Source organism: Carassius auratus, chromosome 40, assembly GCF_003368295.1.
Source record: "Carassius auratus strain Wakin chromosome 40, ASM336829v1, whole genome shotgun sequence".
NCBI classification, from domain to species: domain Eukaryota; kingdom Metazoa; phylum Chordata; class Actinopteri; order Cypriniformes; family Cyprinidae; genus Carassius; species Carassius auratus.
This window is the reverse complement of record NC_039282.1, coordinates 7,100,925-7,115,921: the sequence shown is the minus strand read 5'-3', so window position 1 is coordinate 7,115,921 and position 14,997 is coordinate 7,100,925. Positions and strand designations below refer to the sequence as shown.

Below are 14,997 nucleotides of genomic sequence, written 5' to 3'. Positions count from 1 at the left end.
TCCCTCATCACCCTCATCATGTTTGACTGCGTACAATTTTTCATGCTCACCTCGGCATGCGTGAGCTGCTATGAGAAGGTAGTATTCAAGTCATCCATTATTAAACAGATTCAGATAAGACTTAAATACAGCATAGAAAGTAGAAAGAGTTTGTACTTTTTTTTTTTCCCATGTCAATTCATCTTCAGGTGAGTTACACAATTTCTCTCACAGAAAGATTAAAGCTTAGACTAATCCACTCATGGTCAATAACGTATATGTGTGCCAAGAACAACGTTGGGTAGAAATTGTATTTATCTGCACCACTGTACAATTGCTGGAAAGTTCAAAGGCAAATGTCTTTGGGGGGATGGTTCTGTCTTTACTATAAGAATATATGAAAGTTATTTATGTGCCTAAAAACAGATTTCTTCTGTGAGCACTTGACCATATCCTGCTTACTCTTTAAAAAAAAAGTATGGTTTCACTATTTCTTAAAACCCTGCCTGTTCTACAAACTACTACTCTAGACAATGTTTGAAGCTTTGTATTGTTAGCACTGCTCGTGTTTTTGCTCCTTATGATGAATTGATTTGATGTCTTACTTAGTAAGTTGCTTTGGATAAAAGAGTCTGCTAAATGAATACATTTTAAATGTACCGTAAAAAGGCACTGTAAGCGATTCTTTACATTTTTCCTACTACATGGCAGATATCACTGAAAAAAGGTCTCTTGAGAAATCACTTGGCTCTATAAACAGCAGTTTATAATACCATCTATGCACATGGTCACTTGGGTCTCAATTCAATTGTTTTTGAACCAGTCAACAGTCTTAAATGCCATGTGACTAATTAGTCTGAAATCACATGGAAATGTAATGCAAGATCTTATTCCCTAGAATAATGTCATCTCGCACAGAGCAGTTTGGGATATATTTAATCAACATATTTTGCTCTAATCTAATCAAAAGAGCCTTTCTTAACCAGTTATCATGATGCTAAGGTAGTAGGCTATGCTGCTAGCTTGCTAACAAAAAGCTACAACGTGATGTGTCATTTATATGATATGAATTTACATTCTCTAGCCATTTCTAATATATATATATATATATATATATATATATATATATAACACCAAACAGAGTGACCAATGGAACAATAGTTTTAGGCAATGGAATCACTTCAAAGACACACTTCTAAAATAAAATATTTGTGAAATTCTGTCCCAAACCCTGGGTTACACTGTTAGACTCACATCTGCTAAACTCTTTTGAATTGTAATAATATTTATGTTTCTTATTACATCATAAAATATTTTGTAAAGCTCTCAAGTCTGCAAAGATGAGCGGGCTTTAACTATAATTATTTTCAAATGCAGTTTTATTAATCTTTTTTTATTTAACACATGAAAGCTAATATTAATCCATCAAACAGAAAGCAAAATTTAATCAAGACAACACACTCCCAATGAGTGGGATGAAAGGAAATTTAAATGTTTCGAATATCGTCCCAGGGCAACATGTTCTCAAAAACAGCAGATAACACAGTCACATGTCAGTGTGAATTCTCTCTAATGAAAACGAACACAGGAAACAGCTGCCTAATCAAGATAGGCCTTAAGGCATGACAGTAATTTGTGACCTCACTTAAGAGCGTCTTTTGCTGTAACGCAAAGGACAGTATTCATCTGTGCGTGTGTGTGTGTGTATATGTGTGCGGGTTCTGAGTTATGATTTCATTTACTGAGGAACTGAATGACTGGTAGCGGCTCACGTGATCAATCTTACACAGGAGTGAAGGATTTCTAAACCATGGAGCTCCCTGAGTTTCTCCATGTGCCTGAAAAAAAATCAAAACAGAGATCTATCAAACCAATAGAATTAGGTTCTTTTTCACTTCGACTGTGTCGAATAAAGTGTCTGTTTTCTGTCTAAAATGTATTTTTAAGGCTGTACTCTGAAAACTAAGGTTTGAAATCTCACTGTGAAGACTCGTGCTCTGAGCAGCGTTACCTCTAAAAAGTTGAAAGCTCATCAAAGATGAATGACGTAAGATTTTGACTTTTTGTTGGAGTGTCTTTTTTAGATGCTGACTTGGAGAACAAGACACTTCAAGAACACACAACTTACAGAGCTGCTACTTTTCTCAGACCTGAGCTTGTGGGCACTTTATAAATTAAAGATGAAGGGGTAAAAAACTCAAGAGTTCTTTAGGTCATTAAAAGGATAAAGGCCCTATTGGTAAATATTTAAAGAGACTCTTACATCTCTAAAAGTGCTCATTAACAGTCCAAAAACGACACAAGAATATAAAATAATTTCAGATTCAACTAACAAAAATGTTTATATCTGAATCAGTTCATTGACGATGCCTTGTTTATGTCCTTAAATTGTCGATCTGAGGTGTTTTAATTCATTATGCATTCAAGAAGTTCATCATCTTGTTATGGTCAATTATAGGGAGACATTATCTTTTCACCTTCGTGTTTCCCGAAGTATCACTGCTGTGTACATCAGCATGAATGTTAATGAGTATAATACAGGGGACTGCAAAAGGCAAGTCAAACCTAATTTTACCTGGGCTCTATTTTGCACAGCTTCCCAAGAGTAATGGCTGCATTCTGCTGAATGGCTGCTCGTTTGGCATCTCTGGCAGCGTGGTGTAGCAGCAACTGCACGCAGTCTGTGCCTAGGAGGCTAACGGCAGCTCCATCCACTTCTAAGCAATGGCCCATACACAACGCTGCGTTCCCCACCACCAACTCGTCAATACTGCCCAGGAGTTTTCTCAAAGTGTGCAGCCCTGAATGAATAAATGTGCGTAGCGCCCAGAAACTTTCACAAAGTCACCTAAAAGCCACAGAACTTAAGAAACGTTATTAAATCCAATCCTCTACCTCCCTAACTCTCAGAACTCACGTTTGTCAAGCTTTACCAGCTCTTCACAGGCCTGTGGGATTGAGGCAGTACAGAATGTCAGGGCTTTAATGGAGTATCTGGAGCTCATCTCTCCTCCTACCTGGCAGGACAGAAGGACAGACACAGGCAAATTTCAATTAAACTTCTACGATTGCACATGTAATACTCTCCTGAGAAATAAAACAATATACCTGGTCACCAAAATACAATAATTTGTAATGGTGTTAAACTTCTTCTCCTATAAAGCCTGAAATTTTTAACAATATTTAGAAATAAATAATGAATATTAAAATATGTATCGCAATTACGTTTTATGAACTATATTTGATACAGGATTTGGTTGGATATGATCAGGGTATTAATTTACGGATCACATAAAAATGCATTTTAAAAAAGTAAACATATCTATTGATCTAATTTCATAAAGGCTTTTTGTTTTGATTTGTGGTTTTGAAATACAGAGTTTCAATGGCACCAAATGATAGACAGATACATTATTTTTCTAAATATTATTTAATATGCCAGGCTCTACAGGGTTAAAGCATTTAACTTTGGTGGCGCCACCATTACACATTGTCTGTTTGTTCACCAGAATACAGCAGACAAACAGCCAGCCAGACAGGTAGATAATAATAAATACAGTAAATAAATAATGGTAGCAAACAATCCAAAAAAAAAAAAAAGAGATAATCTAGGTAGTTTATTAATAATTAAGACAGGTTAAGGAAGGTCTAACACACAGGATAACATCAACATAAAACAAAAAAATTAACATCCGACAACCGAAGGAACTCGAAGGAGGAAACTTAAATACACAGACAAGAAAGGAACTAAATGACTTCATTAACAGGACACAGGTGAGCAGAATAAACTAATCAAGGAAACTAAGGAAAACTGGGTAAAGGAACAACACTATACAGTCTATGTAAAAAGAACATATGTGACAGAAGTAAAATTATATATATGGTTTTAAATGGCTTTAATTGGCAACAAAAGATGAAAAATAATAATAATAAACAAACAAACATGGCATTCAGGTCCAGCAAAGGATAAAACAAGGTCATAAATAAATATTTAAATGAATAAACACAAATAAATAAAGGTAGTTTTACACCACTTTCAATGGAAATTGAAATATGGGTTCTGGGCTAATTTAAGACTGTAAAAAATTATAATACCCTGGTTATGAAATATACAGTAGTAAAAGTGTAATGTGTCAACAAGGTTGAACTTTCAACTAGGCTAAGACGGTCTTTTCAGTAGTGACTTTTCACCATTTTAAAGGTCATAATCCCTACCATTTAAAATATATTTTGTCTAATTTAATTTGACTTTATTTCCTTAAAGACACTATACTGAATTCTAAAACCTTACAGAGGCTCTACCTTCAGAATCTTCAGCAACTTCTTCACTATTCCATTTCGCACAACTTCTTGCGTGGCATCAGGAGACATCGGGAAGAGAACGCTCAGCAAACCTGCAGCTCTCTGAAGCCAAAACAAAACAAGATAACATGTTTGATACCATAACACGATGGATAGGTCATTTAAAAAAGATTGGGCGTTACTCCAGTGTATTTTGTGGCGGCTTGTCAAAATTGCAGTTCAAGCAGTATCACAGCACTAAAAGTCCACCACGAGGTAGAAGGAATCAGTTCCATTATACTGTATATAAAGGGAGACAAAGACAAAGTTCCTTCACCTTAATAGTACTGACTGAAGAGATATGAAGTGCCAAGGCAGCAAAACCAAGCAAGCAACCTACAGTAGAACCAACCTAGATTTACATAGACTCCAGGCTAGGGCCTGCGGCTGCCATGGTAATCATTATGTAAATACTTCTGTGCATGAAAAATCCTTCTCTTGGGGATGTTAGCCATCTAAGGACATCCATATATTTATACTCTGAACTTCCATTTTTGATCCTGTAGAAGGCATGTGTAAATGTTTTGTAGAGATGCTCTAGAGATGCTAATATGTGGGCGCCACAACAACCCACATCCAGTAGGATGAACATTTCAATAATTAATGTGCAGAAATCTCCAGTTCAAACATTCCGCCGGCTCCATTCATCAGAGGTTGGGTTAAAGCTTGCTTTGGCCTTGCTTAAACGAATTCAACTCACTGTGATGACGCCTCCAGAGGAATCGCTCAGCAGGTCCAAGCACCTGCTGCTGACCAGAACAGCGTGCTCCTGTATGTTAAAAGAGAGCCAAAAAAAACATTCTCTCCAATTTTCCTTTGGTGTTTCAGACATGATTTCAACATATGGAGAGGAAAGTGCTAACAGAACTTTCTGCCTATCCAGGGCCTTTTGGCTACAAAGGTGCTTGATGTTTCCGATGAGGGCTGGCCTAGAGCCTGCTATATTAAACTCCTGCTTTACCTGGACAACCTGAGAGGGATCTGAGGCTAAGTTGATCATCAAGCCCAAGAGGGGGTAGAGGACACTTTTACATTCACGGCCGATGCACTGCTTCTGCAACCAAAACAAAGCTTTATCTTGACAGTGCCGGAAATTTAATTAATGTCCTTTTGCAGTTTTAGCATCTGTGGGAAATGGCTCTTTCACAGTTAATGCAACAAGATAGGAAAAATGGAGCTTAGAAACAAACCCTCAGAATCAAAATTCAGAGTGCAAGACATCATACATAATTCAACAATGTTCAAGGACAGAGTATTTGGGAGCTTGGTTGTTATTGTCTACAAGCCTACCATAGTTTGGAGAGAGCATTTCCAAAATCCGCTATGTCCTGCCAGCTTTTTACTGATGACATCATCTCGAGCCATGGTCCCGACCACAGAAATCACAGAAGCCAGTGTCTTGTGGTCGGTTGTCATGATATTTGACTACAAGTGCATTGGAAAAACAGCATTAGTTGAAAGGTGGACGATTTTAATTATATACACTACTATTGAAAAGTTTGGGGTCAATTTATCAAAAGTGGCAAGACTTTTATAACGATACAAAAATTTATATTTCAAATTAATGCTTTATATTCATCAAAGGACCCTGGAAAATGCTTCATCGTTTACACAAAAATATTAAGCAGCACAATCGTTTTGACATTGATAATAATAAAAAAAAAAGTTGTTATTTTCAGCACCAAATCAGCGTAATAGAATGAATTTTGAAGGATCGTTTGACACTGAAGACTGGAATAAAAAAAAAAAGCTTTGTCATCCCAGCCATAAATTACACTTGAAAGTATATTATAATAGAAAAGTTATTGAAATTTTAATGATATTACATACTATTGCTTTTTTACTTTATTTTTGATCAAATAAATGCAGTCTTGGAGAGCGACTTCATTCAGAAACATTTTTTTATTTGACCAACCCCAATCTTTTAAATGGTAGTGCAAGTTAATTATGTAAAGCTAATTATGTCATTTTAATAATTATGAATTCTAATTATAACTACATGTGTACACCCTCCTCTTACTATTCATAATAAGACATAATAAGCTCTCATCATACTAGTAACAATATGATAGGTACAATTACTAATCTTTTGATTTAAATGGATTTCTACATAGACTGTAATCTATGTTGCACTGAAATGCAACAACATATTTGCTTTCTCTGAAGACTGGGATCTTTTGCTGCCAGAAGACTAAATTGTTATTATTTTATCATGCAGTATAGAAAAATAATAAAATCTAAATTAAACACTCCTTAGCATGCAGGGTCTCAGTCCTAACGATCACAATGACAGTATACATGTGCCACACTGTGAGTACTGAAATAGGATGCTGAAATACAGAATGACAAAATTCAGATGCTAAAATGCATTAAGGATCTTGAATCAACAAGAAAAGGTTTATTTTATAATATATTTATAATTGTTTTGCTGATAATATCTGAGACATCATACAATAAAGTATTATTGTTTTGAATATTACACACTATAATGCTTTAAATTATTATAATTATTAAAAGGAGGACTATGAATGATGTTTCATAATACATCACCAGCAGATGTTCAAGAGGAAAGGCAAACACTGCTGTGAAGTTCTCCCTTGACTGAATCTTAAATCTGAAAAAGACAAACAGCAACAACAAATTATTAAATAAAGAAACTAACCACTAACTTAAAAAAACTCAGCAGACTTAAATCCTCAGATAACCCTCTCACAGTAATGCACAAACAGCTAGAGGGGCAAAAGATAAAAAGGCGTTATAATGCAGTGGTCGCTGATCCAAACAGAACTATAAGGTTTCAAATCACATGTAGCTGACACCCAGCGTACAACTCTAGACAAGACCAATATGCCTATACCCATCCTTATCTAGAAACAAGACAGCGGCTTGAATTCACTGAACACTTGTCATTGACTATCTATCAAACTGTTACGCCATCCTCATTTCTTTCTGTGCATGAAGTGGCTGTTTAATTCCATCTCCTGGTCAACGAGAGCACCTTATTCTATCTGTAAGGTGTTGAATGACTAGAAACGACGAGAGGCTGATCTCTTTCACAGAGATAAATGGAGGGATTTGTGAATGTGATGGATAGTTTTTTTCTTAAATGTGTTGACTTTGCGTTCTCAAGGGACCTGGGCTGTTGAGTTGAATGAATTTGAATGTGTCTTACATGAAAACAGGGCATGGTTTATGGTAAGGGCAAATATATTGATTGTGCATACTTATTTTCTGCAGCCAGGTTCTCCAGAACTGTAAGCGCCAATGCAGGGCTCATATCGCGGCAAACACAGCTCATCAGGTTCTCTGCCATTCTACAGTGGACAGATCGCATTCATTATAGGCTCGTTAAAAGGACTTTAATAAAACATGCTATAACAGCAGGAGGTGTCTGCATGCTAGATCTAATGAGATGAATCACAGATATCATAGGAACACCACATTTAAATCTATCTCCTGCTCAGCTTTGGAAAAAGCATAGAAGGTTAATATAAAATTGACATCAAAGTGGGTTTAAATAAATATACGTAAATATTTAAAAAATAATTAAGCAATGCAAACAATTACTTTTCATACAAAACACATTACATTTTAAGAGATTTGTCAATATAGGCATGGATCATCTTTAAAGTGTCTAAATGCTGAGCAATTAATGAAATGTAGATTTATTAGTATTATTAGTTATGCTTTAAGCATATACTTTTATCTTTAATCTTGATCCAAAAATGATCAAATTAACATGACAGTATGTCTTAGCATAAGTGGCATGACCATCTATTTTGTTTCACATAATTAGTCATGTCTAAATGACTCCTCGTGTGTTATGTTGTAAATTATCAATTCACATCATTTTGTAAACTACGATGCAATGCATTCAACATGACACAAAAATTACATACTGGTTTGAATTCAGGTTGTCGATGAGCACGTCTCGTCCGTGCTGAGTTTGTGAGTACATGCTGAGCAATTCCAGGCTTTCCCTCTGTATTTCACATACCGGTGAAGCCAACAGCTGGACCATGTGTTCTCTAGTACCGGGACTCTCCATCAACAGCTGTTGGTTATGCTCTGGAAGGAACACAATTATGGAGAAGGTTTAATAAAGACAAATGCAGATTTAGTTGACCAGTTAATACGATTATAACTGAAGGGCACAAACTACTTACTAAAGAGACTTTTAATGTGGGAGGCAATAACAATTTTACTGCTAGCAGGCAAGAACAGGATAAATTGATATCGACTTGGACTTTTTTACGAATGCTCATTACTTTAAAATAAATCTAGGAAAGCAGAGCCATATTAAATGGTGTCAATACATTTAAAGTTTTCCAAAGAGAGACTTTTTAAGAGTATAAAAAAAGGAATGTGCAAATGGGATTAGTATGTTTTCCTCAGTAATAGCATCTTTTATTTTCAAGGTCTTTGAATAAGATTCACATGCTGCATTTCATCTTACCATTTCCACTGCAAACTGTCCTCCACAGTTTGACGATGGCCAAGCATAAATCAACCGCATATGGATCTTTTGAATTCTGTGAGAGACAGCTAAATACAGAAGAGGAAAAAAACTGAGATACAGTAAATACATTTCAGTCATGCATAGATAAAATGTTAAAGTGATAGTTCACCCAAAAACAGAACAATCTTTTGGATCCTTTTTGAAGCTTGAAAGCTCCATTCCTCATTCAGCATAAATGCATTAAAAAAAGAGCAACCAGCACATTCTTAAATCCCAACATATGACATGATTATACAGCATGATTATTTACATGCATTCACATTAGTCAATTCATTTTTAATAGCATATTTGCTTGGAGAAAGACAAACGATAAGAGACGAGAGAAAGTTAAGATGCAAATAATCATACGTGGATTATGCATGCACACTTTATGATACTACAGTAAGATCTTCCCAAAATTAAACACATCTTCTAGAGACCTTTACACCACATCAGCCATTTTAAATGTGAAAAGTACATTCTGACCACAAACTGTCCGGTTGTCTTCTTTAGCAACCTTACCTTCTTAAAGTGTTATTGCCATTAATGATACTGAAGCCATTGTTTAATCTGAAAAATGTCTGCCCAGTACCTGTGAGGGACAACAGATAAGGTCAGTGTTAGTAGGTGTGTAGTGAGAGCAATATATCAACACTACATCACAGTAGCCAGACTCAGACACACAATACACTCCGTTCAAGGACAAAAGAGAGTACAGGGAGAATAAACAAAACCTCATCAAGAATAAGAGAGTGCTGCCTTATCTATACAAAGGCAGTGTTTATTCTGTGGAAATAATAGAAATTAGTTTACAAAGAGCTATCCAGGTATCTTACCTGCACAAACATTTGGCAAAAAGCTTTCTGTCTTGGAGTGCTTTCAAGTTTATGTTGCACAATGTGCAGACCCATATTTTACCTTTGTAGAATACTTCTGATACTTTAAACTGTTTTTTATAGAAGATATCTTCTGGAAAGGACTGCAGTACAGTACATAAAGTAGGAAGTCAAATTCAAAGTTAAAAGTTTGATTTAGCATGTAGTTTTTTATCAAGTTACCTTGATATGAATGTATATTTATATCAATATGAAGTACAGTATAAACAAAAACATGGTGCCTATATATTATATCTCAGTATAGCTGTAAGGAATCGAGTCAAAACTCATTAAATAAATGGGTTTTCTCTAGCAATAGTTTTTTGGTTTCTAGTTTGAAATAAAGTAAAAGAAAAGTGAAATATCAAAATGATTTTTTTAATATCTTTTGTGTAAACAAGTGAACGCAATATCATCACATTCATATAAATAACAAATCAAATGTTTTGAGCCGATAAAAGGATGAATTCAGTTGATCAAAAATGCCAGTAAAAATGTATAATCTTACAAAAGATTATTTTTTTATTATTTTTTATAGTTGCTGTTCTTTGGGCATTTCTATTTATTAAAGAATCCTGAAAAATATGTATCAAGGATTTTACAAAAATATAAAGCAACAACGTTTTTCAACATTGATAAGAAAAAGAATGTTTCTTGCTCCCAATCTGCATAGAATGGTTTCTGAAGGATTGTGTGACACTGAAGACTGTAATTCAGCTTTGCCATCACAGAAATACATTTTAAAATATATTAAAATAGAAACAGAACATCAAATTCTGTTTTTAGAAGAGGCTTCTTTCATAAACAGTAAAAAGTCTTACAGACCCAAACTTTTGAATACTGGTGTACATTCAGAAAAGAGTCAATTACTGTATATAATAAGGGTAGAATTTAATAGAAATTGAATAGAATTAATTTAATAATAATTAGTGTGTGTGTGTGTCACATAAGGGCAAGTGGACGTGTTTTATAAATGTATAAATAAATGTATTACTAAACAACAGTTAAATACTTTGAGCAACCTTTTAAATTTTATTTCATTCTAAATATATCGTTAAAATTTTCCTGTAGGCAGTACTTTTAAGGTTTGTGTTCATATGAAATTGAGTTTCAAACATAAACTCACCCCCCTGAGAAATATTCACCAGAGTAAAGGGAATTTTGTGATTTATGGCAACAAGCTCAGGTTGTCCCTTATATATATTATATTTTATCAATTTATATTGACACAGGATCATATTTATGCAAAAACAAAATAAAAGGTAATGCACGCATTCACTAACAAAGTGAAAAAGCCTTGAGCTTGTGCTTGCTATAGGACTGTCTGTCCTCTGTGGCTGATCATGAGGATTAGTTTCCTCATCATGAACTGCAAATGAGCCACAGAGCAGAATCAATGAGCCCTCAGCACAAAATTCCTCACTTCTCTCCTCTCTGCATCGATCCCTAGTGCAAGAAATATCGCCTTGGTTTCTGGAACAACACTGGGTAAACCGAAGGCATATTTCACACTGATCTGAGGGTTAAGGATGGCATAAACATTTGTTCATCCTACCAAAACCGGCTGGAGTTCAGTGACAATTAATAAATGTATAAGTATTTATATATATGATTCAAATAAACAAAGGACTCTGAATTAATCATGTGAACTTACAGTCTTTTATAGCCTGTGAGAGCAGCTCCAATCCACCACAGTAGTAAAGACTGATCTCATTGGGTCTGTCAAGCTTCTTCAGCAGATCTGGTACTGTCCTGGCCTGCTCTGTTCCCTCCTGTAGCTCTTCCCAAGCTGCCTTTTCCTGGAGAGATGCCTTCTCTTCCATATCCACTTGTCTCAGATAAGCTAGTGTAATGCAAGGTAATGTGATCGCTTCATGAACATATTTCTTTTTTGCAAATTCATGTGGAAATATTCTATTAAAATGCATAGAATGGAAATGCACAATGCCATTATTCCGCGTGAAAAGTTTAAAATCAATTTAAATGAGCGACAAATGTTATAAAAATGCATGTGACGAGAAAGAAGGAATGTGTGAGAGAGACTCATGTAAAACTACAAGCAAATTCAGTTTATTCTGAGAGATGCTTGACTAGAAAGCAGATATACAGCCAGAGTGGATGCTGAAATAAAAACAATGCTAATCCTACTCCGGTGCTAAAGCGTGGATCTAAAGTATATTGACCCCGCTTCAGATCCTCACAGCATTTCTGGATCATACCTTTGACCATGGTCTCACGCTGCGGCTCTATCTCCAAAATTTTTTGATAGCAAATCTTGGACTGAAAAGTGAAGCAAAAGTAACAGGTCAGAGAGGTCAGATAAAGTGAGAAATATAAATGTAATCCAGCTTTAGACGTAAAAAGACAGAAGGACTTCTCCAGAATGATACTTACCTGTTTGAAATCCTTGAGTGCTAGGTGAGATTTTCCCATGTGTACATACGCTTTAATACACTTCTCATTGCACTGTGAATAAAAGTTTTACATATTCACTGGCCACTTGAAAACAACAGAGAACTGCATTAAAGTAATAAACTAGAACCAGTAATGTGATTTATTTGGTCCCAATCTAGAATAAATTATTATTTTACCCAATATATTACAACTTTTCTATAATGAAACATTTATCATCTAAATTAAAGCTCATTTTGATATATTTTGGAGGGCATAACAATTATTTATTTGTACTTATTTGTTGTACTTATTGTACAGACTGGCATTTTAACAGATTTTTCCTTTTCTTTATCCTTATTTCTCACTGGCCCAATAGACAATATATTGGATTTTCCATTAGACCATATGGATATATTTATTTATAAATAAATAACTCTTATTTAACTTTCTAAATGCTTTCCAAAAGTAAAGACTATTTGGAACAGCTCAGAAGGAACTTCAACCCAATTTTCCAATGCTGCACAACTATCCAGTTCAATAGACACTGTACTATGCAGTCTGCTGTTCTCACCAAAAAAAGTTCGGATGAGAAACTTTTGCTTCGGCTGACACTGAAAAATGAGAGAGCAATTCTCTGACCTCTTTCACAGTGTTTTACTCACCCTCAGAGCCCACTCACAGTCACTTATGGCCTCCTTATATCTCTTCAACTTGATAAAGGCCTACATAATACATGAACGTAAGAGACCATAAAATCACAAGAGGAGTAGTCTCACAGGAATAGCAGTTATGATACGGACTTTTCAGATTATTGTACAAGAAACGCGGACGTACCTGTGCTCTGTTTGTGTAGAGAGCCTGCATGTCACGCAGCTGCTCCAAGCCTTCAGTATAAAACCTGACAGCCGTTTCGTAGTCACCTTGAGTGAAAGCCTCATTCCCCTTCTCCCTTAACGCTGCGGGTCAAACGAGGACAAAGCAAATCTAGACGTCACAAACTGACAAAGCACACAGAAAACAGAAACTGCCCATTTCGCTCTCAGGCTTCAGCGTACCCACCATTGGCTTTTTCTTCCTTCATCTTTCTTCTCAGTCTTCTCTCCTCTGCATCTTTTTCTAATATCCTCAAGAAATTCTCTGACGAATCGAAGGGTACAACAAACCGTTGCAAGATTTATAATAAAAAGACAAGAAGTGAAGATGAAGGTAAGCTAGTTTGTATTGATTTATAAATCGTTTGCAAGACTTCAAGGGCAGACATCCAAGTTTTTTGCTTGAAAGCAAATTATTCAACAGACAGAAGTCTTGTCAACTCCTGAACCAAGAACAAATAAGAGACTCCAACACAAACCTACCTGGATTTTGACCAGATTCATACTGGATGTTCTAAAAAGAGGAAAACAACTGTAGTTGTAACAACTTATTCAGATTTGAAAAAAAAGCATGCTTTTTTAAATATTAGGTATTAACATAAAGCATGTAACTAATTTTCATTTATTACAGATATAATCGTGAACTCTAACATTTAATTTAAAATTTACTCATTCATTCATATTTTATTTCCAGTACAGACTACAAATACTGTAAGTTACCGCTGGACAATTTTCAGATGAAGGACTTTTGTTTATAACAGTTTTATTGATTTTGGTTTGACACGGTTCCTTCTGCTCCAGGGAAGAGATGAATTGATCTGCCTTCGCAATTGCTTTCTCCTGGCGAGACACATCGCTGCAATTGAACTCTTTTACTAACTCATCTGCAATCAGAAAGCAAAAAATATTTATATTTTTTAACTCCCAAATTACATTTACCTCATGATTCAAAGAAACGTGTGATCTGTTCATTCCAGTAACGTTACATTACACTGAAAGAGTCCCGTCTGTCCGCACTGACGTCAGACGACGTTTTATTATCAAGAAACATAAGTTGTAAACAAACGGCACTTACTCATTTGGTCAACATTCCTCAAAAACCTTTCGAGGTCGTCGTTATCTTGCAAATTCATGCTTAAAAAAAAACGAGTTTACAAAGCCCACCGAAAGAGAAGTTCAACCGGAGAGAAGCGAGGCAGTTTTGTTTGCGGAAGCGTACCTGTAACCATAGCAACAGCGGCCACGTGCAAGAAGATTTGTTTCTCCTGCTGGTAGATACTTGCAACTACGTCATTACACGGTCAAAAAAAAAAAAAAAAAACTGTTTTATTTTTATCGTATTTATATCCGTTTTCTTCTCTACAGCAAGCTGCAAGGACACAGCCACACTCATTCTTTCAGAAAACATAACTTTGAATTACTGTTGAAATGTACTAGATAAAGCCAGAGCTCTTGGGTGTACGCGATGATGAAGGTGCTCCAATGTATTCATAAATATGAACAACGACTGAGATGTAATCCAAAAGCAGATACACTTAAACAGATAAAAGTGTTTTATTGTTTTAGATAAACAAACTATTGATCCCTAGAGGGACATTCAGGCACAAACTAGCAGCTGTATCAAATGTGAATAGCAGAAAAACACCACTATACATAAATAAAATGCAATCAAACAAGACAGTGCAAGACAAAACAATGAGTTATGCCTATAAGTATTTGGTAAACAAGACTGTTAAAGTTCCATTCTGAGACACGAGAAGTGTAAATGGACTATCATAGTAAACAGATCAAGAAGACAGAGATAGTTTATACATTGCTACTTTAAAATGTAATCTTTATAATTTTGCCCTGAGCATTCTGCTTTGTTAAATCTATTTTAAACTCAACGCTCAGACCATTATTTTGCTATATTTTTTCTGCAAATGCTTGTCTTTTTCTTTTTCTTTTAGTCATAATCTAATACAATGAGTCTTAACTACTGTGTCATGAACATACAATTGGTTGTTGGTCTGTTTTAATGGTTTTGATACAAACGTTG

General features: G+C 35.3%; 1 protein-coding gene across 1 annotated transcript; it reads right to left on the bottom strand.

Annotated features, from left to right (window-relative positions):
* Positions 1-1,269: 1,269 nt before the first annotated feature.
* Positions 1,270-14,250, bottom strand: ttc12 (tetratricopeptide repeat domain 12). Its single transcript, XM_026226323.1, has 21 exons — positions 14,035-14,250; positions 13,680-13,843; positions 13,443-13,473; positions 13,147-13,224; positions 12,922-13,043; positions 12,750-12,809; positions 12,088-12,159; positions 11,913-11,973; positions 11,348-11,536; positions 9,341-9,410; positions 8,777-8,865; positions 8,220-8,388; positions 7,545-7,634; positions 6,871-6,934; positions 5,611-5,745; positions 5,282-5,374; positions 5,021-5,089; positions 4,282-4,383; positions 2,897-2,996; positions 2,555-2,780; positions 1,270-1,817 (listed from the first exon to the last, which is right to left on the bottom strand). Exons 1-21 carry the CDS (start codon positions 14,090-14,092, stop codon positions 1,748-1,750), a joined length of 2,112 nt encoding a protein of 703 aa, XP_026082108.1. The 5' UTR covers positions 14,093-14,250; the 3' UTR covers positions 1,270-1,747.
* Between the last annotated feature and the right edge of the window lie 747 nt (positions 14,251-14,997).